General features: G+C 37.1%; 1 protein-coding gene across 2 annotated transcripts in view; it reads right to left on the bottom strand.

Moving 5' to 3' along the window:
* Window positions 1-24,309, bottom strand: part of LOC139964225 (uncharacterized) — a 184,854-nt gene that overhangs the window by 22,201 nt on the left and 138,344 nt on the right. For both annotated transcript variants that reach the window (XM_071965669.1, XM_071965668.1), the window contains exons 42-51: window positions 23,446-23,499; window positions 22,585-22,638; window positions 21,913-21,966; window positions 19,520-19,627; window positions 14,736-14,789; window positions 10,816-10,869; window positions 8,635-8,688; window positions 6,543-6,650; window positions 3,440-3,493; window positions 2,987-3,040 (exon numbers count right to left, since the gene is read on the bottom strand). In XM_071965669.1, the coding sequence (XP_071821770.1) occupies window positions 2,987-3,040; window positions 3,440-3,493; window positions 6,543-6,650; window positions 8,635-8,688; window positions 10,816-10,869; window positions 14,736-14,789; window positions 19,520-19,627; window positions 21,913-21,966; window positions 22,585-22,638; window positions 23,446-23,499 (648 nt within the window). The remainder of the gene's footprint in view (window positions 1-2,986; window positions 3,041-3,439; window positions 3,494-6,542; window positions 6,651-8,634; window positions 8,689-10,815; window positions 10,870-14,735; window positions 14,790-19,519; window positions 19,628-21,912; window positions 21,967-22,584; window positions 22,639-23,445; window positions 23,500-24,309) is intronic.

A 24,309-nucleotide genomic window follows, 5' to 3' on the forward strand; every position in this document is an offset into this window, starting at 1 on the left:
GGTAAGAAAAAGAGGAGAGAAAAAAAAGAGAAGAGAAAAGGAAAAAAGAGGGGAAAAAAAGAGGAGGAGAGGAAAGAAGGGAAAAGAAAAAGAAGAAAGAGAGAAAAAGGAGAAAAGGAGGGAGTAAAAGAAAAACGCCAAGACACCGGGAAGAGAAAGAGGAACAGTGACATCATTACAGCGCTGATCCCTATTATATACACAGGGTAGCCAGTGACGGATCAAGGATTTCGGAAGGGGCGTGTGCCTCACCCTACCCCTTACACCGACAACTCCATTTTGACGTTTCCATTTTTTCCTCTCTCACTCATGATCTATATATATATACTATATATGGTCTACCATAACGCGTGTGTGTGTATATACGCCTTAAACAATTGTAGAATTGTGCTATGAAACCAACTGTGGCTGGTCCCGAACTCGACCGTGTCGTCCGGGAACATGACGCATTTCGGGAAGGGGGCGACAGCCCCCCCCCTTCAGCATATTTTTTTTTATGATATTGCTAGTGCTCAGATGTAACTTACAAGGCCTGGGAAGTGTCATTTCCAGCGATCTGGGAGGCATTTTCGGCCACAATTTGCTTGTACGCTTCGCACCAACAAATGGTCCTGGGTAGTGCCATTTCCAGCGATCTGGGAGGGATTTTCGGCCAAACTTTTCTTGTACGCTTCGCGCCAACTTATGGTGGCGCAACGCTTAGAAACTTTGCCTACAGGCATCGCCTCTCCCTTGGCAAATTCCTCGCTACGCGCCTGTTCGAATTTGTAAGGCAAACAGCAGATATCACATCATATCAGTGAGCATGAAAATGGCGTTCCAGGATGAACAGCCTCAAAACTGTCCGACTTGCCCGAAAAAATTAACCAAAAATTTTTCGCGCGCTCCGTGCGCGTTCAACATGTTAATGTCAATATCATATAAGCAAGCATCGGCTATTAGGCCTACATCGCATGCAATTGTATACTGTACGGTCCGTCAAAGTTGCGCAGTATACCGCGGGATGCTAATGTAAACAACCACATTCTAACACCCAAACCCGCTGACCCGCGCAAGCTTCCGAAAAACCCACATTGTAATTGACAAGTATACATAAAAAAAAATTGCATTAAATTTTGACTTAGCAACCATCATTTCTTTAGCATTTAGCATAATAGAGTATAAAACCTCCTTTACAGCATCATTTGAACCACAAATTAGCCTATATTTCTTTTCATTGGAGCGAGCAGCGAACATTTTCATGTCACGGGAAAGAATGAATTATCACCTACTATTCAATTTATTGATGTTACACACAAAAAAATGCATATTTCTCAGAAAATTTCGGGTGACAAAAGCCTTTCTAAGTGCCACCATTTTACATGTAGGCATCACCAGGATTCCAAAAAAAATCAAAATGGGAGGGCAACACCCCCTCCCCTTACACCCCTCCCCCAGGACGGCGATTCGTGGCATGAACCAGCATTTGCCTTCTCAGGAGTTGGGAGCTATGCAATTTTGACCGGTCTGCTAGGGGTTGATGGAGGTTTTTCTATATTGGTTGTCCATAGATGAAATTTTGTGCGACATTATGGGTATGTTTTGAAGTGAGTTTATTCACGAGAATGTGATTTTCAAATTCTGAACAAATAATGGGCTTAAAACCTTTAAAAGTGGGGCTGACGGATATTGTGGGCCGCGACGTAGAATCACCTACAAAAGCAATGATCCACAGGTCATGCGATGAGGTCGAACATGATTTGTGACTGGTGACAATCTTCAAAAAGGTTATGGATGAAAAAAAAAACTATTGGGAAATACTTGGTTCTCAGGCAAAAAGTGTACATCTGGTTGGTCATTTTCAAGGCCGAGAAGTACCATTTCCGGTGATCTGGGTGGTATCAAAACCAGAAATTTTCTTGTACGCTGCGCGTCAACCAATGGTGGCGCTCCGCTTAGATAGTAATTCGCGCCCCCCGGGTTAGAAAATCCTGGATACGCCCCTGATATATACATAATGAAGGAGTTTTTAGTTGTTATCTTTTCAGTTGATTTCTTTACATCAATCTAGTAACATTCTATAGTTATGATAAAGAAGTTACGATGCTGTTCAGTTTGATTGGCCTAAGCTTACACTTTCTAATTGAGCTGGAATGGAGTTAAATAGGTAACGAATAACGAATAAGGATGTTTAACTTCAAGTTTGTAACATTTCTATTTGTTCATAAACGGAATAGTACTGAAAATAAGTAAAAAATAATGTTGAAATGTAAGAAATATATGTAATTAAAATTTATACTTTGGTAAAGATTGAAGACGGATGGTTTGTCTGAGATACTTTTTGAGATGGATATTTTGAGTAACTACTCTTAGCCCATTTCAAGCCATTAACAGGTTACATACAGGTCGAGGTGGTTAGGCATTTTGCTTAGCACAGTGCTTACTTGGTAGGATGTCATATTTTCGTATTTTGGAAATTTGTAAAAACTCTATTTTTTCCTTTCTGCAAAACCCCAGAGGTGATTTGGTACATACAATATGATACATAAAATCCTTTTTTTACATTAAGTTCATTGAAAGAAAAAGAAGCAGATGAAAATTACAACAATATTTGTTTCTATCACATACTTAATTGCCGACTTGGTATAAACGGGATATTTTCTCTTTATCAAATAATCGGAATCGGCCCGATTATGAAAAAAATAATCGGTATTTTTCTGTTTTAGAATAATCAATTGTACACTACTAAGAAGCACACCAATATTAATTGTGCTGCTAAATAATTTTCATATACTTTCACTGCTGCAGCTACTAAAGTTACCATGTTTGATCCCTGGAGCTAACCTTCTGGGAGCATTATATTAGATGGAACAAGCAGCTGTTAAAAGTTTGGTTTTTATTTGGAGAGGTAAAAACAAAAAGTTGCATCTTAAATCAGCCATAGAAATATATCTATTCTAAACAAAGAAACTGAGAGGTCCAATAAAATCAAGGAGGTTATACTTACAGCAGCACCTGCCAGGCCAGGTTCACCAGGAGGACCTTGTTCCCCAGGTTCACCCTGTACAAAAGAGAAATTACCAAAGAAACAATATTCAAAATGAAAGAAACACATAAATGGACTTACTGGGATTAAATGTTATTTACATTTTCTACTGTATATATATACTGTATTCTACTGTGTGTGTATATATATATATATATATATATATATATATATATATATATATATATATATATATATATATATATATATATATATACGTATATTTATGGTGAAAATCTCTACTATGATCTTATAGGACATTTCGCTGAAAGAAGAAATCTTCTTTCAGTGATTTACTGTATCTTGTTTCTCTATTATATGCCTCAGGACAGCATTAAAACACCTACCAAAAGTCTTCACAACTGAATACAGAAAACAAAGCAAGTAATAATAACTCAATAAAATAAAACTAACCTCAATACCAGGAAGTCCTAAAGATCCCCTTGGTCCGTTTTGTCCAGGGGGGCCCTTAAACATAGGAAAAAATAAAGAAATATATAATAATAAACTAGAACAAATTCAAGAAAACTTCAAAATGATCCCTGATTCAAAAAGGTTATCAACATTTGCAAGAAATAACTCTTGTAACAAATTTAGCTTACAGAGTGAATTTCAGATAATAGGGAAGGGTCAAACTGGACACCTGATATAATTGTGGAGTGAAAACATCAGAGTAGTAAATATAGGAACAATATAACACATTAACTTAAAACAAAATTAGGCTAATATAAATATTATACATAACAGTTCGAAGACACTCCAAGTCTGTGTTTTTTTTTTTATTAAGAATGGAATTCATGTCACCATTATAGCTGAAGCTAATTAATTGAAAAGGGAACTTGATACTGTAAACAATCATTATTTGGTGTTTCACTGGACAAGTGGTGTTTACTTCTTCTTTCTATAACAAACTACAATGATTCTTCCTTACGTTCTTGAAGGTTAAACCCAGGTCCATGCTCTGAGGATTATATGAAAAACTGTACCATTCTAACCTGTGCTGATATCATTACAGTACATCTAGAACTTCATGTGTTTTAAAGGTATCCAATATTGCCTGTATATGTTGCCAGTTTGAGAATTCAGTAACTGTTTAATGAGACATTCTCCTGTATTTATAACCATTAGCTGCTCTCAATGTACATTAGAAAACAAGTTCAGGGTTGTACTTGTATTAAAGCACACTCCAACTGCATCATCAACTAATATCAGTGTTGATCACATTCTCCAACTTGGTAGAAATGTTTTGAAGGAAGTTTGTTGTAAGAAACAGAAAATGTCGGATTTATTTCGTCCAATATGTTGCTACTGATGCCATTTAGACTAATAGATAGACCTTTTCTGATGAAATCTTTCCGATATTGCAGGGAATATGGCGTAATTTGTGTTTAGATGGCAAGATAACCATTAATCAAAACATGTCATTATGGACTCTCTTTCCTAATACATAGTCATGTTCTACCGTGATTGACACTTTGTCTACGCAGAAGTTGTTCTGATAGAATTGAACAAAACAAACTCCCAATTGCAAATGCGAATATTGCAGTAGTACTCGTACTATCTGTACGCAATACCTCAAACGAACAGCTGATATCACAAGGGTATTAAACAAGAGAAACATAATTTCAGTCTCCAAAGGAAGTTTACACCCTAACATCAACCTTAAGTACTGATTATTGCAGCACTTTTTGTTGATCAAATCACAGCGCAAAGTTATGTGAACAAACTAGTAAACATAGGCCTGTTCTGTGTTTGGTAGTTAGGCCAGTTGTTGTAGTATCACTGGCACTGCAACTACTATTATTAGCCTATGGGCAATAAATAAGTCTACTATGATGACCATTACCAAACGTTATGGTCGTGAAATTAACATTCTTTCTTCCAATATTTCCAAAGGATAGTGATGTAGGTTACTTGAGATAGTCCACAGAATGGTAACTATGTTAATTGGTTCCTCGAGCAGTTTTCCTTGTTATCAGGGGTTACATCAATATGACAAAAGGTGTGACGAGTGTGTTGTAAAAGCATATCGCTAATATGGCCCTACTGTGCTAGATGTACGACGTATAATGTCATGGCCTACGTGTGCTGGTTGTAAACTGTAAGTAATGGACCATCGAACTCCATACATGCCACACTGAAGGAGCGTATCGCTATGACCCTATACTGTTCTAAGTATACGACGTATAATGTCATGGCCTATATGTGTTGGTTGTAAACTGTAAGTACTGGACCATGAAACCCCATACATGCCACACAGAAGGAGCGTATCGCTAATATGACCCTACTGTTCTAAAGGTATGACGTATAATGTCATGGCCTATATGTGTTGGTTGTAAACTGTAAGTACTGGACCATGAAACCCCATACATGCCACACCGAAGGAGCGTATCGCTAATATGACCCTACTGTTCTAAAGGTATGACGTATAATGTCATGGCCTATGTGTGCTGGTTGTAAACTGTAAGTACTGGACCATGGAACCCCGTACATGCCACACAGAAGGAGCGTATCGCTAATATGACCCTACTGTTCTAAAGGTATGACGTATAATGTCATGGCCTTTGTGTGCTGGTTGTAAACTGTAAGTACTGGACCATGGAACCCCGTACATGCCACACCGAAGGAGCGTATCGCTAATATGACCCTACTGTTCTAAAGGTATGACGTATAATGTCATGGCCTATGTGTGCTGGTTGTAAACTGTAAGTACTGGACCATGGAACCCCATACATGCCACACCGAAGGAGCGTATCTAAATACTAGATAGATACTACAATGAATACAACAGAACTAATTCAAATATAAACTGTTTTTTCCTGCAGATTTAAGAAACTTCTGGTGAACATTGCTTCTGCTGAGGCAGTTTTTAATTGGAAATATTTGCATGATACATTGTTATAGCTGATTTGGAGTGATAATATACAGAAAGTAAAGTAAAATGAATACCTCCACTACTTATCCTCCTTTAAAAAAGTATAATAGAATTAGGATTGGGGCTTGAGGTTAACAGTTATTTCTAAACAAGGCTGGTATGTAAATTGATTGTCACACCCGTTCCTGCTCCTAATATGTAAAAGTATATCTCAACATCTGACCTTCTTCTCAAGTACCAAGGGAAGTGATGGGACCCAGTCATCATGACTGCAGTGCAGCTGTGTTGAATCAAGTTGATTCCAATCAATTGAAAACAGAACCAAACCTGATTTCCCAATTCCATCATCATAGCAGTGGTGCCACAGCAAATGACTCATTTTAAAACCATTGAAAGAATAGAACCAAACTACAATTCCCAATTTGTAAACTAGATCAATGGAAGACTCTTCTCAACAACACTGTACAGCAGTAATTGTGAAATGGGTCAGAAAATCTGCTTGCTAATGTGGTGTTTGCACCGGGTACCCAGCCGGTGTTAAGCAGACTTTCTTAAAGCTACACCAAATATTCACCCTTAGGAGATGCAAAACAATATTTGCACCATGAACTGTCCATGAGCACTCAATGTCCTTTAACTTACTGGATCACCGGGGGCACCAGGATCACCACGTGGTCCAGTCTGGCCTGGGTCACCTGTGTCACCTTTGGGACCCTCTGGTCCTGGTGGGCCATCTCTTCCTGGTTGACCCTGACAAGAAACAATGAACATGAAAGGTAAAAGGTACCACGAATGCTTCAATGCAATAAGAAATGCATATTATTGAAACTAAGTGAGGGATATTACAATGCCCAGCAATGAGTCAGTAACTCCATTTATTTTGGCTATAAAGGTCATTTTGTTATAACAATTGATGAATCCATCCAGTGGAAGGTATGATAGTATAAAATGTTTCACCATATAAACCATGGGTAAATCCATCTAGTGGGAGGTGGTGGTATGCTTCACTATACTTAGCCATTAACAAATCCACCTAATGGGAGGTGGTGGTATGCTTAACCATACTTAACCAATAACAAACCCATCTAGTGGGAGGTGGTGGGTGGTATGTTTCACCATATTTAGCCGTTAACAAATCCACCTACTGGGGGTTGGGGGTATGCTTCACCATACTTAGACATTAACAAATCCATCTAGTAAGAGGTGGTGGTATGTTTCACCATACTTAGCCATTAAACATCCCACCTAGTGGGAGGTGGTGGTATGCTCCACCACACTTATCCATTAACAAATCCATCTAGTGGGAAGTGGTGGTATGCTTCACCAAACTTAGCCATTAACAAATCTATTTAGTGGGAGGTGGTGGTATGCTTAAACATACTTAGCCATTAACAAATCCATCTAGTGGGAGGTGGTGATATGTTTCACCAGTCTTAGCCATTAACAAATCCATCGAGTAAGAGGTGGTGGTATGCTTCACCAAACTTAGCCATTAACAAATCTTTCTAGTGGGAGTTCATCTAGTGGGAGATGGTGGTATTCTTCACCATACTTAGCTATTAACAAATACATCTAGTGGGAGGGTGTTGTATGCTTCACTATACTTAGCTATTAACAAATCCATCTAGTGGGAGGTGGTGGGTGGTATGCTTCACCATACTTAGCCATTAACAAATCCATCTAGTGGGAGGTGGTGGTATCCTTCACCATACTTAGCCATTAACAAATCCATCTAGTGGGAGGTGTTAGTATGCTTCACTATACTTAGCTATTAACAAATCCATCTAGTGGGAGGTGGTGGGTGGTATGCTTCACCATATTTAGCCATTAACAAATCCATCTAGTGGGAGGTGGTGGTATGCTTCACCATATTTAGCCATTAACAAATCCATCTAGTGGGAGGTGGTGGGTGGTATGCTTCACCATATTTAGCCATTAACAAATCCATCTAGTGGGAGGTGGTGGGTGGTATGCTTCACCATATTTAGCCATTAACAAATCCATCTAGTGGGAGGTGGTGGGTGGTATGCTTCACCATATTTAGCCATTAACAAATCCATCTAGTGGGAGGTGGTGGGTGGTATGCTTCACCATATTTAGCCATTAACAAATCCATCTAGTGGGAGGTGGTGGGTGGTATGCTTCACCATATTTAGCCATTAACAAATCCATCTAGTGGGAGGTGGTGGGTGGTATGCTTCACCATATTTAGCCATTAACAAATCCATCTAGTGGGAGGTGGTGGTATGCTTCACCATATTTAGCCATTAACAAATCCATCTAGTGGGAGGTGGTGGGTGGTATGCTTCACCATATTTAGCAATTAACAAATCCATCTAGTGGGAGGTGGTGGTATGCTTCACCATATTTAGCCATTAACAAATCCATCTAGTGGGAGGTGGTGGGTGGTATGCTTCACCATATTTAGCAATTAACAAATCCATCTAGTGGGAGGTGGTCGGTGGTATGCTTCACCATATTTAGCCATTAACAAATCCATCTAGTGGGAGGTGGTGGTATGCTTCACCATATTTAGCCATTAACAAATCCATCTAGTGGGAGGTGGTGGGTGGTATGCTTCACCATATTTAGCCATTAACAAATCCATCTAGTGGGAGGTGGTGGTATGCTTCACCATATTTAGCAATTAACAAATCCATCTAGTGGGAGGTGGTGGTATGCTTCACCATATTTAGCCATTAGGGTGAATGTTAATTTCTACTACTCCATTTACCGGTGATCCTCTAGAGCCCGGTCTGCCATTGTCTCCTGGGGGTCCTTGCATACCCTGATGAAAGATAATGTGGGGAAAAAAGGTAAAATATCATTAACACATTCATGTAAAAAGGATTAACAAATCTAGCAGACTATAATTTTGATACAGTGTTAATAAAAATTATTTCCAAGTCTAGTGGCTGTTTTGTAGGTCAATATTAAATGCCCCGTTTCCTGTATTGATAACTCTGCAATGTGTCCATTTAGCTTTCAATCAAGAAGAATTTGTTGCTTGTGACTGGGGCATCATAAATGTGTTTGGCCACACATGGCCATGGTCCCAGTGGGATAGCTCTTAATCTTTTTAAACCAAAAATTGGGTAAAACATTTTTCATTACAACTTGTCTGTAAACTTTGTTTTCCTTTCCAGTGGCCCACAAATTTCCTTATCTCCACTTCTATTGGGTAATGCTTTTATTTCTTTGCCTCCAAATGGCCAAAACTGTTTGTGTCCTCTACAAGTAACTACAGTTCCGCCCACATTAAATCGGCCGCCAGCATTAACAATATCAAACATAACAGATACATTCACGGTAATACCATGATGTCAACCTGAGTGCGCAAGATTCGTGACTCTTATTAGGCTCTGGTTTATTATTATTCGCGCTTTTTCGGTAGGTCGTAATAACAAAAATTCTTGTATCAGGGACTTCCTACTGTGCGAGAACATAATTTGTTTTCCTTGGGATAAGTTGTACCCGAAATAGACCCCAACAGTTGCTTGCCAAAAATCTTGTAGCAATGGCTTAAATTATCACGGATCCATACAAAAGGTTTCTAAGATCAGGGTTCGCATTAGCCACGGGATTGCGCGATTACCGCAATTTGATTTGTAAATTTGATATAAAAAGTTAACATGCTGTAAATTTTCTTGTCAGTCTTTAATACCTTCTACAAAAGAATTGTGAGAATTTGTTTCAATATTTATGCTTGAATCACGAACGTATACAGAAGCTACAGTATAATTATGAGAGCACAGCACATGCTATGCAGAGCTTGCAAAAGACACATGCACTTGACATACTATACTTACTTACTGCCCATTATGCCTCCTGGCACATAGGGCAGCAACAAAAGTCTTCGACATACTATGTTTGGCTAAAATCCCCACAAATCTTTGACTACATGGTAGCCTAACACCACAATAAGTCAACATGGAAATCTAGCCTAACCATCTGTTTATTCTTGGAAATTGTGTTGCAGTTAGCTTGCCCTAAAATAATCACCGAATTCATTCATTATTGCTGCTATATCTTCTAACATGGTAGCCTAACACCACACTAAGTCAACGGGAAAATCTAGCCTAACCTTATTCTCTGAAATTGTGTTACAGTTAGATGTCATTAAAATTGTTAACCGAATACTTTCGTCATTGCTGATACCTTCGACCTAACAACACACTAAGTCAATGGGGAAATCTTGCCTAACCATCGATTTGCAACAAAAAAATCACACTGCGTAGCCTTGTTTACAACTGTCAATTAGCTGGATATCGGCAGTTGTTTGGAAGGTATGTACTATGTCTAGAAGAGGGAATGTATTATTTTACGTACACAGTTGATGTGGCGATGGATTGAAGGTTTTAACTTCAATTACTTTTCACCATAATAGTATTTTCGTTTTCGGTGGTGAGGGACTTTAGACACACACGAAAATACATGACTAAACCTAAACCGTATACGAGGTTCCCTTTTATAAATTGATTACAAAATCTGAAACACCCTTAGCAAACAGTGACTGTTTCAAAGGATTCTAATGATGTCGGAGGGAGATGAAAGGTTAGGGTTACACAATTTACGAAGAGATATGTTTGGGTAACGTTAAAGTTTGTATTCAAGATTGCCATTTACTTAAGAAGCCTTAAAATCCCGATGAAAGGATGGATCATTTTGCGAATAGTGTGCCAGTGAAATGCTATGCTCACCATCATTATCTTACAAACACGTTGCGACGGCCGATATTACGTTAGGTATTTCAATAGGTGTAATGGAAATGATATTACGATGGAATCTTCATATTTTGTCATGATAGACTATGCGACCGCCAATTTAATATGGGCGGTACTGTATTAGTAATGTTGACATCAGAGAAATAAACGGAGTTAGCCATTATTTGAAATATTTTGTGACTATCTTTTACCTGTGGGCCTGGGTCTCCATCAGATCCATCAATACCTGGTTCACCAACTGGTCCCTAAAACAAGATAAAATATGTTCACTATCAAATTGCTACCACTTAAGCTGTGCGTCCGAATGGAGTCACCTTACAGCTGTGTGTAAGCACATATATTTACGCCATCACATTGGCAAATGTATTATAACATTTTATATCCTGTAAATGGGCACCAAGATCATTCAGTGCATACAATGGTTTTTTCCCTACAATTACTAAACCAACTCGTGTCACCAGTAACTCATCAACATTAATTGATAACAGTATTACAAATGATGATACTGTACTTACAACAGGTATACTTGTAACTGATATAACTCATCACTTTCCCATATTTCTTAAAGTAACGGGAACAACAAACAGATCAGACAACCCTATGTACAGTATATCCCTAATTATAGCAATAATAACATAAGAACTTATATTTCAGAGATTAAAGGTAAAACATGGGACCAGGTTTTGAATAAAACTGATGCTAATACTGCATATAATGCATTCTATGACTGTTTAATCTAACTTATAATAATTGTTTCCGATTCATTACATCAGTAAAATGAAAAGGCTTAAGAAGAGACATCTTTTTGATCACAAATGGTATCTTAACACCCATTACAAGAAAGGACCTCCTTTTTAAACGCTAGAAAACTACAAATAGTAACAATATATCGCAACAAACTAAATCAACTCATTAGATTATCTAAAAGGTTATATTTTAATTATGAATTCAATGAAAACAGAAACAATGTAAATAACACTTGGAAAACAATTAACAGTATTCTTCATAAAAACCGTAAGCAATCGTCATATCCTGCTACTTTTGAAGGAGATAATGTAGAGACTAGCAATGAGGATACAATTGCTAACAATTTGGATAATTACTTTGTAAATGCAGGTCCTACACTTGCCAGAAAATTGAAAAACAATTGCAAGGCAGAACAGTTTATTCACAGTAAAGATTCGAAAAGTCATTCTATATTTATTTATCCATTAACTGAAGAAGAAATTATAAAATAGTCAATTCAAGTCTAAAACCCAAAAAAGTAGCAGGTTATGATAACTTTAAACCTGATATTGTTAGGCAAGTTATGCCTTTTATTGTTGAACCTCTGACGTACATATGTCATATTTCATTCAATAGTGGCATATTTCCAGAAAATCTGAAGATTGCCCAAGTTATACCAATATTTAAGAAGGGAGACACTAGTGGCTATGATAATTACCGCCTTTTATCTTTACTATCATGTTTTTCTAAAATTATTGAACGCCTTATGTTTAATAGTAATTATAGCTTTCTTAGCAAATACGATATTTTGTGTAAAGAACAGTATGGTTTTATCCCTGACCATTCAACTGAACTTGCTTTGGCAAATTGACAAATTGTATACTGAAATTGACCATAATAAAACATGTATTGGCGTCTTCCTTGATCTTTCAAAAGCTTTTGACAATATCGACCACAACATTTTATTGAACAAATTGTCCTTCTATGGTAACTATGCTTAACTGGCTAGACAGCTATCTTTCTAATAGATATCAATATACCTCATATAAGAACTCAAAATATGAACTTGCTAAAATCACTTGTGGGGTACCACAAGTATCTATTTGGGCCCCTTAATATTCATTATATATATATATGTCAATGACATTTGCCAAGTCTCTAAAATCGCTAATATTACATTATTTGCTGACGATACTAATATATTCTTCCATTCTGATAATCTAGACACACTACAAAGTACTGTTTCTAATGAATTCAGTAAATTCTATGATTGGTTCACTGCTAATAAACTATCTATTAACTTTGAGAAAACTAATTATGTTGCTTTCAACACTGATAGAAAATTTCATTGGGACAAAGACATAATAATGAGCGGTAAAATCATTAATCATGTAACTACTACAAATTTTTTAGGTGTTGATATTGACTATACTTTATCATGGCGCAACCACATATCATTGATCTGTAACAAAGTTGCAAGAAATATTGGAATACTCTCGAAATTGAAGCATTTCTTACCACATAATATACTCAGAATGCTTTTATCAAACTCTGATCTTACCACACTTAACATAATGTACAATTATTTGGTCTGGGACTTACAATGTGAATCTTGATCACCTTAGCAGACTCCAAAATGGAGCTATTCGTCACATTACCCAGGAACACACTAGTCAGCTATTCAACAAACTAAACTAAACTCGATGATATCTTCAAAATGAAGCTTGCGGCTTTTGCTTACAAAATCATGGAATGGGTTACTGCAGGAAACTTTCCACAGTTTTATTAATAGTAACAAAACTTGTTATCACTATCAAACAAGACATACTTATAATGCACACCTTATTTTTTACTGTACCACTATAGGAAGCTATAGCTTTCGTAACCGTATAATTAAAACATGGAATTCCCTTTCAGATAATATTAAGACCAAAAAGTTAGTTGAGTTTATTTAAGAAGTATTTAAGAAAATACATCATCACAACATACTAATATGGTCTTTATGCTATATTTATATATATTAAGTAATTACATGTATAGCTAAATTCTATATGAACTAGGACAATGTTATCCTGTCTAGTTATTACTCCTTAAAGTATCTGAATAATTCTGCTCATTCAACTTGTATTATATTTTTCTTCTTTAAGGCCCTGTCACATCTTACCAGATTGCAATAACGGAGAGGGAACGAAGACAAAAAATGGCACTCCGTTGATGTACGTTAGTATCCGTTTAGTCTGCGGTTCTCCTCCGTCAGTCTACGTTACTAATCCGTTAAGCTTCCGTTTTATCAGTTTCTCAAGCGTTTTGTTTGTTCTGTATGCGTTTGGCATACTGTATTTCTCCGTTCGTCTCTGGTTATTGCTATTGCTCACCAGATCATTAACGGACAAAGAACGGATGAAACGTAGAAGTACAGTATATTCGTCGGACACTAACGTAGAAATAACGGAAGTGTAAAGGAATAGAACTGACAATGAACAGATAGGTAACGGACGTTACACGGGAGAAACGGAAGAACTCAGGCCAGAAAAAGTATAACAGACGGACATAGAACGGAGATGCAGCGTACTTCCACCTTGTCCACTCCAAGCCTCCTACGCCTCATTCTGCTCCTATAACCTCTACCGTCAACACCTACATCATGGATCCTTCAGAAAGATTCAAGCTTCAGACCACAGTGTCAGTTTTACAAGCACAGATGATTATCATTGAAGCCAGCATCAAGAACTATGAAAAAGTCAAGAAGAGAAGGAAGAGACGTGCTCGGCGTAAATGCTTGTCTAGGGCCTGGCTAGGTCCACAGAGAAGACGGCAGTTTAGTCTTTATGACCAACTAATGCAGGAGCTGTGCATGGAAGACCGAAAATCTTTCATCAACTTCATGAGGATGCCCCCTGATTTTGAGGCACTCTGGAGGCCCAGGTTTTAGACCGTTTCTTCTCCGTTGCTAGTCCGGTATGTCCGTTACTTTTCCGGTACTCCTACGTTGTTCTTTATCCGTTAATTGTCCGTTGTAATTTCGTTACTATTTGTTGGTGTTCATTAGTTTGTTCGTTGTTCTTCCGTTGTTCATCTGCTGTCCGTCCCTTGTACGTTTGTAATCCGTTTTCACCGTTGAACTTATGGTACGTTGCAACCCCCAGATGCATGCGCGACAACTTTTGCCAACGGAAATAACCGGATGACTGTTTTTCGCTTGTAATCTTGTCCGTTCGTGCAATCCAATGAGATGTGACAGGGCCTTTACAGGGAGTCCTCTACTCTGTTAAGCAAAATCAGGCTTTATAGAAGACTTTAAAGAAAAAAAAAAAATAAATAAACAAACAAACAAAGGTTACAGCATTTATACCCTGCATACTTTAATGAACATAAATATACTCACTGGTTGGCCCTGTGGTCCAGGGTTACCAGGATCTCCTGGGAAACCTGTGTTACCCTGGTTAGATAAAAAAAAAAGAGAAAAAGAAAGGCAGATATAAGGACAAATTCAGTAGAGATACTCAAGGGAGTGTAGGGATTGAATAAGACAGCATTGGTTATTCATTCTATGAGCAACGAAGTTTACTACTTGGGAATTAGAAACTAACAAATTCAGTAGAGATACTCAAGGGAGTGTAGGGATTGAATAAGACAGCATTGGTTATTCATTCTATGAGCAACGAAGTATACTACTTGGGAATAAGAAACTAACAAATTCAGTATAGATACACAAGGCAGTGTAGGGATTGAATAAGACAGCATTGGTTATTCATTCTATGAGCAACGAAGTATACTACTTGGGAATAAGAAACTAACAAATTCAGTATAGATACACAAGGCAGTGTAGGGATTGAATAAGACAGCATTGGTTATTCATTCTATGAGCAATGAAGTATAATACTTGGGAATAAGAAACTAACAAATTCAGCAGAGATACTCAAGGGAGTGTAGGGATTGAATAAGATAGCATCAGAGTTTTCAATGAGCAATATAATACTTGGGAATAGAACTAGGATTATAACAGGAAAAGAAACAGTGAAACCAGCATGAGGAAGGACAGAGAATTAAGGTTATCACCACTAAGTGGAACAGAGGAGATGTTGTTAATCATGGTGGACAATAAGAGTCTACCTGTGCAGCTCCAAGGAGCATTACATATCAGCAAACCAGATTCTTAACCTAGATCATATCAGCTTGTCTCTCAACAGTTTCCTGCTCAGATCCAAATATCAGACTGCCTTACCTTCATATAATGTAACATTTCATTTGCTCTTTCTACCATAAAACATTTGACCCTCAATCACTCAAACAAAAGATTTAATTTGACTTAAATTATGTGATGGAACAAAAAAAACCTCTGTGGATAGGCAAAAATATGCTTCTGAAGCATAGCAGAAGCAGAGGGTTAACTTCACCTTTATTATAACATAAAGTTGAGAGGCAATGTGAAGCAATTCCTAGCTCCCACAAATGTCTTTTGAACAGACTGTGGTTTTGCAACATACCTTGTACTGTTTTGCCAATCTTAGTATAAGTTGGTACACAGGTAAATATTTTATTGAATACTACCATCAATTGGTCAACTCCGTGATCAGACAACCTGTCCTTGCTTTTTTCAATGTGCAGCATTTGTACTACTGGGACTCATTCACACACAACAAGAAGTTGTTGGTATTTGCTGTTTACTTTTTTTTTTGCTAATCACAAGAATTGCTTTGAATCTACATTGCCTATATTTATACAACTACATAATAGGTAAGCTTCTAAGGGTAATTTGTGTCAGAAAGTCAATCAACCAGGGCACAATATAAGGTCTGCCATATGACTCAAAATTACATCAGGATATTTTTTAAACTTATTTTTGACTCATAATTAAGCTGTTGTTATACCCAAAACAAGCTCATAGAAACAATTGCACCACAGTGATTAATGATTGTTGATGTAAGGCTTCCCTAATGTCTTACTAAACTTGCAAGGTACTTAGAGGTCATAGCAACTCCTGGCTCTCACTATGTCTTACTATACTTACGAGGTACTTAGAGGACATAGCAACTCCTGGCTCTCACTATGTCTTACTATACTTACAAGGTACTAAGAGGACATAGCAACTCCTGGCTCTCACTATGTCTTACTATACTTACAAGGTACTTAGAGGACATAGCAACTCCTGGCTCTCACTATGTCTTACTATACTTACAAGGTACTTAGAGGAAGTTACAACTCCTGGCTCTCACTATATGTCTTACTATACTTACAAGGTACTTAGAGGAAGTTACAACTCCTGGCTCTCACTATGTCTTACTATACTTACAAGGTACTTAGAGGAAGTTACAACTCCTGGCTCTCACTATATGTCTTACTCTACTTACGAGGTACTTAGAGGACATAGCAAATCCTGGCTTTCACTATGTCTTACTATACTTACAAGGTACTTACAGGAATTAACAACTCCTGGCTCTAACTATATGTCTTACTATACTTACAAGGTACTTAGAGGACATAGCAACTCCTGGCTCTCACTATGTCTTACCATACTTGCAAGGTACTTACAGGAATTAACAACTCCTGGCTATCACTATGTCTTACTATGCTTGCAAGGTACTTAGAGGACATAGCAACTCCTGGCTCTCACTATGTCTAACTACAGTATGCTTGCAAGTTACTTAGAGGACATAGCAAATCCTGGCTCTCACTATGTCTTACTATACTTACAAGGTACTTAGAGGACCTAGCAACTGCTGGCTCTCACTATATGTCTTACTATACTTACAAGGTACTTATTGGACATAGCAACTCCTGGCTCTCACTATGTCTTACTATACTTACAAGGTACTTAGAGGACATAGCAACTCCTGGCTCTCACTATGTCTTAATATACTTACAAGGTACTTAGAGGAAGTTACAACTCCTGGCTCTCACTATGTCTTACTACACTTGCAAGGTACTTACAGGAATTAACAACTCCTGGCTCTCACTATGTCTAACTATGCTTGCAAGGTACTTAGAGGACATAGCAACTCCTGGCTCTCACTATGTCTTACTATACTTACAAGGTACTGAGAGGAAGTTACAACTCCTGGCTCTCACTATATGTCTTACTATACTTACAAGGTACTGAGAGGACATAGCAAATCCTGGCTCTCACTATGTCTTACTATACTTACAAGGTACTGAGAGGAAGTTACAACTCCTGGCTCTCACTTTGTCTCACTATACTTACAAGGTACTGAGAGGACATAGCAAGTCCTGGCTCTCACTATATGTCTTACTATACTTACAAGGTACTTAGAGGACATAGCAACTCCTGGCTCTCACTATGTCTTACTATACTTACAAGGTACTTAGAGGAAGTTACAACTCCTGGCTCTCACTATGTCTTACTATACTTACAAGGTACTTAGAGGACATAGCAACTCCTGGCTCTCACTATGTCTTACTATACTTGCAAGGTACTTACAGGAATTAACAACTCCTGGCTCTCACTATGTCTTACTATACTTACAAGGTACTGAGAGGAAGTTACAACTCCTGGCTCTCACTATGTCTAACTATGCTTGCAAGGTACTTAGAGGACATAGCAACTCCTGGCTCTCACTATGTCTTACTACACTTGCAAGGTACTTACAGGAATTAACAACTCCTGGCTCTCACTATGTCTTACTATGCTTGCAAGGTACTTAGAGGACATAGCAACTCCTGGCTCTCACTATGTCTAACTACAGTATGCTTGCAAGGTACTGAGAGAACATAGCAAATCCTGGCTTTCACTATGTCTTACTATACTTACAAGGTACTTAGAGGACATAGCAACTCCTGGCTCTCACTATATGTCTTACTATACTTACAAGGTACTTAGAGGACATAGCAACTCCTGGCTCTCACTATGTCTTACTATACGTACAAGGTACTTAGAGGAAGTTACAACTTCTGGCTCTCACTATGTCTTACTATACTTACAAGGTACTTACAGGAATTAACAACTCCTGGCTCTCAGTATGTCTTACTACACTTGCAAGGTACTTACAGGAATTAACAACACCTGGCTCTCACTATGTCTAACTATGCTTGCAAGGTACTTAGAGGACATAGCAACTCCTGGCTCTCACTACGTCTAACTACAGTATGCTTACAAGGTACTTCGAGGACATAGCAACTCCTGGCTTTCACTATGTCTTACTATACTTACAAGGTACTTAGAGGACATAGCAACTCCTAGCTCTCACTATATGTCTTACTATACTTACAAGGTACTTAGAGGACATAGCAACTCCTGGATCTCACTATGTCTTACTATACTTACAAGGTACTTAGAGGAAGTTACAACTCCTGGCTCTGACTATGTCTTACTATACTTACAAGGTAATTAGAGGACATAGCAACTCCTGGCTCTCACTATGTCTTACTATACTTACAAGGTACTTAGAGGAAGTTACAACTCCTGGCTCTCACTATGTCTTACTACACTTGCAAGGTACTTACAGGAATTAACAACTCCTGGCTCTCACTATGTCAAACTATGCTTGCAAGGTACTTCGAGGACATAGCAACTCCTGGCTCTCACTATATGTCTTACTATACTTACAAGGTACTGAGAGGAAGTTACAACTCTGGCTCTCACTATGTCTTACTATACTTACAGGTACTTACAGGAATTAACAACTCCTGGCTCTCACTATGTCTTACTATACTTACAAGGTACATAGAGGACATTGCAATTCCTGGCTCTCACTATGTCTTACTATACTTACAGGTACTTACAGGAATTAACAACTCCTGGCTCTCACTATGTCTTACTATACTTACAAGGTACTGAGAGGAAGTTACAACTCCTGGCACTTACTATGACTAATTACTACACTTACAAGGTACTTACAGGAATTAACAACTCCTGGCTCTCACTATGTCTTACTATACTTACAGGTACTTACAGGAATTAACAACTCCTGGCTCTCACTATGTCTTACTATACTTACAAGGTACTGAGAGGAAGTTACAACTCCTGGCACTTACTATGACTAATTACTACACTTACAAGGTACTTACAGGAATTAACAACTCCTGGCTCTCACTATGTCTTATTATGCTTGCATGTTCTGTTATTTCCAAATGTTTTTTCACTACAGCTCAAAATCATCAGATTAAGTGATACCTATCTACCATGCAAAGTAAGAACATAAAGTGGATTACCACTGGTCCTTTGGGTCCCTCGGGTCCTTCAATACCTCGTTCACCCTGTGGTCCTGGAAGTCCTGGGCTACCAGGCTCACCCTTGGACCCCTGGTTTCCTTGATCACCCTGAAATAAGCAAATAAAAAAAAATTCATAAGTATAAATACATTCAATTCAATGTGCACTTCAACGAAACATCACTTAATTGTTAAATGAGTTGGAAATTTGTAACGCATGAACAGTATTATTCTGAATGGAATGTATTACCAGGAAGCAAGCCAAAGGCTCAACTATAATTTGTTGCAATACTGTTTGTGAGCTGCACCTTGGCAGTAGTTGTGTTGACCTGTGTTGAACTCAAGTAACCATTGACCTTCCAGCAAATGCAATGAGTATATTGAACTTAATAAGGTGGAGCTACATTAAAGACGCGAAGTTCATGTAACACTTACATTTAGAGTAATTGTGTTTATAAGGCTTCAGACTTTGAAATCTGTTGATTTGAAATGACCTATGACCTACTTATGAAGCAAAAGTCTTCTTGTACCCATTAAGGGGATCTGCATACAGCATGGGATGATAATTCAATCTTCACTTTTGCAGTTATTGCATTTACAAAGTTTCATACTTGATTGCTTCTGACCTCCACAATGTGAACAAAGTTTCTTGTACAGTATGTATAAATATGGCTCTACTTACAAAGTAATAAGTTTATGCAGACATTGCTTTTGGAGAATTTGTGTTGGCAAGCTTTCCAGACTTTGACTGCTGTTGACCTTAAATGACCTTTGCCCTCCATAAAAAAACACAAGGATTCTTGTTCACTGTTGATGTTTCCTTTTTCCGTTTCCCTTGTATTTGTCTTTTGTTCCTAGGGGACCTAACATAAGCTAGTTATAGCTTCTTTGGATTCCCCTCAACCCTTTTCATTTACATTCATCATTTCTTTAGGTTTGAGCAGCTTAAAGGTACAATTTGTCTCACATTTTTTTATTACTATTCATACTTAGTATGTTAAGCGATGATGGTTGAAATAAAGCTTTTCAAACAAACAAACAAAATACTCACTTTGATGGATACCAAGCATGCAGCTTGAGTATTGGATTTATTGTGTTCACACCATTTTTACCAATTTTGACCGTTAATGACCTTAGATGACCTTTGACTTCTACATAACATGACAGATTGTGTTTACTCACTAAAGTGCATTCATTTAACTACATAGTATGAAGATCATTGTACCTGTAATTTTGGAATTATGTTTCAAAGTTTCCTACTTTGACCGATGTGGACCTCAAATTACCTTTTGACCTTCATAGAAAATAGTTATACTTTGACATCTGTTGAAATAAAATGACCTTTGATCTCCAAGAAAGCAATAGGGTACTTTTAATTACTAAGGTAGAGCTGGCATACCAAGTATGAAGTTCATCCAACTCAGCTATTGAAGTTAGCATGATTTTCATAGCCTCACTTAGGCTGACTATTTGACATCCACCAAGTTCAATGTGTTTCTTAATCTCATCAAGGGAGATCTAAATACCAAATATAATTTTCTACCATGCTGTTCTTTTTGAGTTATTGTGTTCACAATGTACTCAGACTTTGACTTCTTCTGACCTCAAATGACCTTCCATTCCCACCAAATTCTTTGCCGTTCTTGAAATCAAACAATTTGCATACATAACAAATATGAAGGTCAACCAAGATGTCGTACTTGAATGATGGTGTTATGATTCAACCCTTTCAATTCTGGAAGGTCCATTGTAAGGATCAGATGATCCTACCTTTCAAGTCAGAAATATTGATGATAAGGATGGGATGATCCCAACCTTTCAATTCAGGAAGATCCATGAAAAGGATTAGATGATCCCTACCTTTCATTCAAAGGTTGATTGTAGAGATCAAATGATCCTACCTTTCAATCAGAAGGTTCATTGTTAGGATTAGATAATCCCTACCTTTCATTCAAAGGTTGATTGTAACTATCAGATGATCCTACCTTTCAATCAGAAGGTTCATTGTTAGGATTAAATAATCTCTACCTTTCATTCAAAGGTTGATTGTAACTATCAGATGATCCAATCTTTCAATCAGACGGTTCATTGTCAGGATTGAATGATCCTTACCTTTCAATTCAGGAAGGTTCATTGTGAGGATTGAATGAATTCTATAGTATTTTATGAATGGAATTACTAAAATCACACTTAAATCACGAAAGCTAATGAGTACTGTACAAAGCAAGCATTTCAGTATTTTTCATTCAGGCTACCCTTAACATTGCCATCAATGTGTAACAGATAAAACTTGACACTTAAACTGTTACTGGCAGTGCTTACTTGGATCTTTCTCAAAATGAAAATTGTTTTTCAGTATGAAAGGTAAAACAAAAATTGGTGTCACCATCTTACCTGATCACCCTTTGGACCAATGCGGCCTGGGGTTCCCATGTCTCCACGTTCACCCTAAAATTGTATACAGATATAAAGATATACAAATTTAATAATTGTCAACTTTATTAGTATAATAATGGAAGTGATTGGAACTCCTTTCTGAGCTTGGATATCATATCTCAGAGCAGTTGAATTCCTCTCACTATTTGTAATTGCTATGCACATCAAACTAAAGAATTGAGTGACTTTAGCCTTGCTTTAGTAGTCTTCACTCAGTTTCAACGTATTCAAACAGTGTAGTACTTTGATTTCATCATATGTCCCCAAATATATGAAAGCTGACATCAGTTTTAATTGGTTTTGTTTAGAAATAGTCTCCCTATTTCCACAAACTCTTTATACTTTGTACAAATTTTGAGCATACACCATATGACAAGCACCTCCATGCACTTTCATAGTCTATGTTGCAAATCATTTTTAAAGCTATATATGCTACATCAGCTATGCTCCTTACATAAGTTTTCATGTTTCAAAAACTATATCCTAACATCTGAATATATGAAATATGACTCAACATTTGTTACATATATAGATGAATCAAGCTTACTTTAGATACAACTATCAGTTTCATGTCCAATGCTGCATGATGAATTGAAATAAGGTGCAAAAGCAAATGAATTTCATATATACCTTTTGTCCTAGAGGTCCAACATCACCACGGGCACCTGGTAGACCTTGTGGTCCCTACGATCAAATAAATATAGAAACTAGTACGGGCAACTACTCTCAAAACACACTCAGTAAAGGATAAAGTTCATATTTACTTGTCTAATTGTTGTAGAACTATTGTTATACAAGTTATAGAACTATTGTAATTCAATTTTAATTTAACATGTTTTTTCCCTATTTTGTGGGAGGGAGGTAAGGTGAAAGAGTTCTAGTTGGGAATTTATATGACCCAAAACTTTGTATTAAGTATGTAACTATATGCAATTTCAATTAGGTCTTAGATTGATTGTAAAGATTGCATGATCCCAACCTTGAGTTAATTAGTGTTAATTATAGGAAGCAATGATCCCAACCTAAAGATACAGGGTAGAAAGATGACAGAAAGGTTTGAAACCAAAATAAGGAAGGTAAACAACCTGCTAGGAAGAGCACTCAATTTGTTTTCAATTACGATGAATGTGTGTTATAAATAAACATACCAATAGAAATGTATTGCATAGTGAAGTCAACAAGACACAATTGTTAAGACTTGTAGGCTGCCAATCTGCATGCCAAAGATTACAAGAATCAGTTTTGAATTATATATATGTTTTGCAATGTTTAATCTCACTTCTATCATATAGCAATTGTAAGCCTTGTTAAATTGTTAAATACCTGCCATAAATGACTCTGTAAATTCCAAAAGAAGAAACTTTTGTACTGTTTTACAGGTTACAGAAGCTTTAAGAGCAATGTCCAATGAATGATGTTATAGTAACAACAGGAACTGAGTACAGGGAAAGATAGAAAATGTGAAATCTACAAAATTTTATGACAACATACCTCACTACCCTGAACACCTTGTTCACCTGGTCGTCCAACAGGTCCAGGGCTCCCCTACACATGGGAGCAAAATAATTAAATATGTTTTACCATAATTTCATTGATAATGTGTTTCCACAATAAGAACTTTGTTTGGAGATGAATTCCTATTAACGGAAACTTACTTAAAGAGAACAAAATCTGTCTTTCTGTAGTCAAAGGTTGCTACAAATATTTATAATCGTGTCATATTGGGAACTTTAATCCTGGACTATAAAAGAAACAAATATATACTGTAACTTAATAAACATGGAAGATAAAGACAATACTTTTCAGTGATGATCACAAAGCTGACAATTTCAAAGAAAGGAAGAATAATTCTGATTTGTTATATAAACTTCCAATAATTACTAGTTCTGATACCTCCGGTAATAATCAACTGCCAATTGTTATATAAACTTCCAATAATTACTAATTCTGATACCTCAGGTAATAATCAACTGCCAATTGTTATATAAACTTCCAATAATTACTAATTCTGATACCTCAGGTAATAATCAACTGCCAATTGTTATATAAACTTCCAATCATTACTAGTTCTGATACCTCCGGTAATAATCAACTGCCTTTCAAATGAACACAGTACAAGTTATGTACTCCCTCATCTAGTAACAACTTATGACAGTTTGTCAATTTCTAGCTATGAGAATTTCTTCAAGTGTAAGTTTATTTTGTCTTTCTTGTAACTGTCACCATGATATTCTTTTAAAAGTACTCAAAGAAAAAGTCTTATAAAACATATGTCAATATTACTGACTTATTATTCACATAACAGAAATTAAGATTTGCAAATAACTTTGCATGATCCAAATTTGCTAAGTTATG

The sequence above is a fragment of the Apostichopus japonicus genome, chromosome 22, assembly GCF_037975245.1.
Source record: "Apostichopus japonicus isolate 1M-3 chromosome 22, ASM3797524v1, whole genome shotgun sequence".
Lineage (NCBI taxonomy): Eukaryota > Metazoa > Echinodermata > Holothuroidea > Aspidochirotida > Stichopodidae > Apostichopus > Apostichopus japonicus.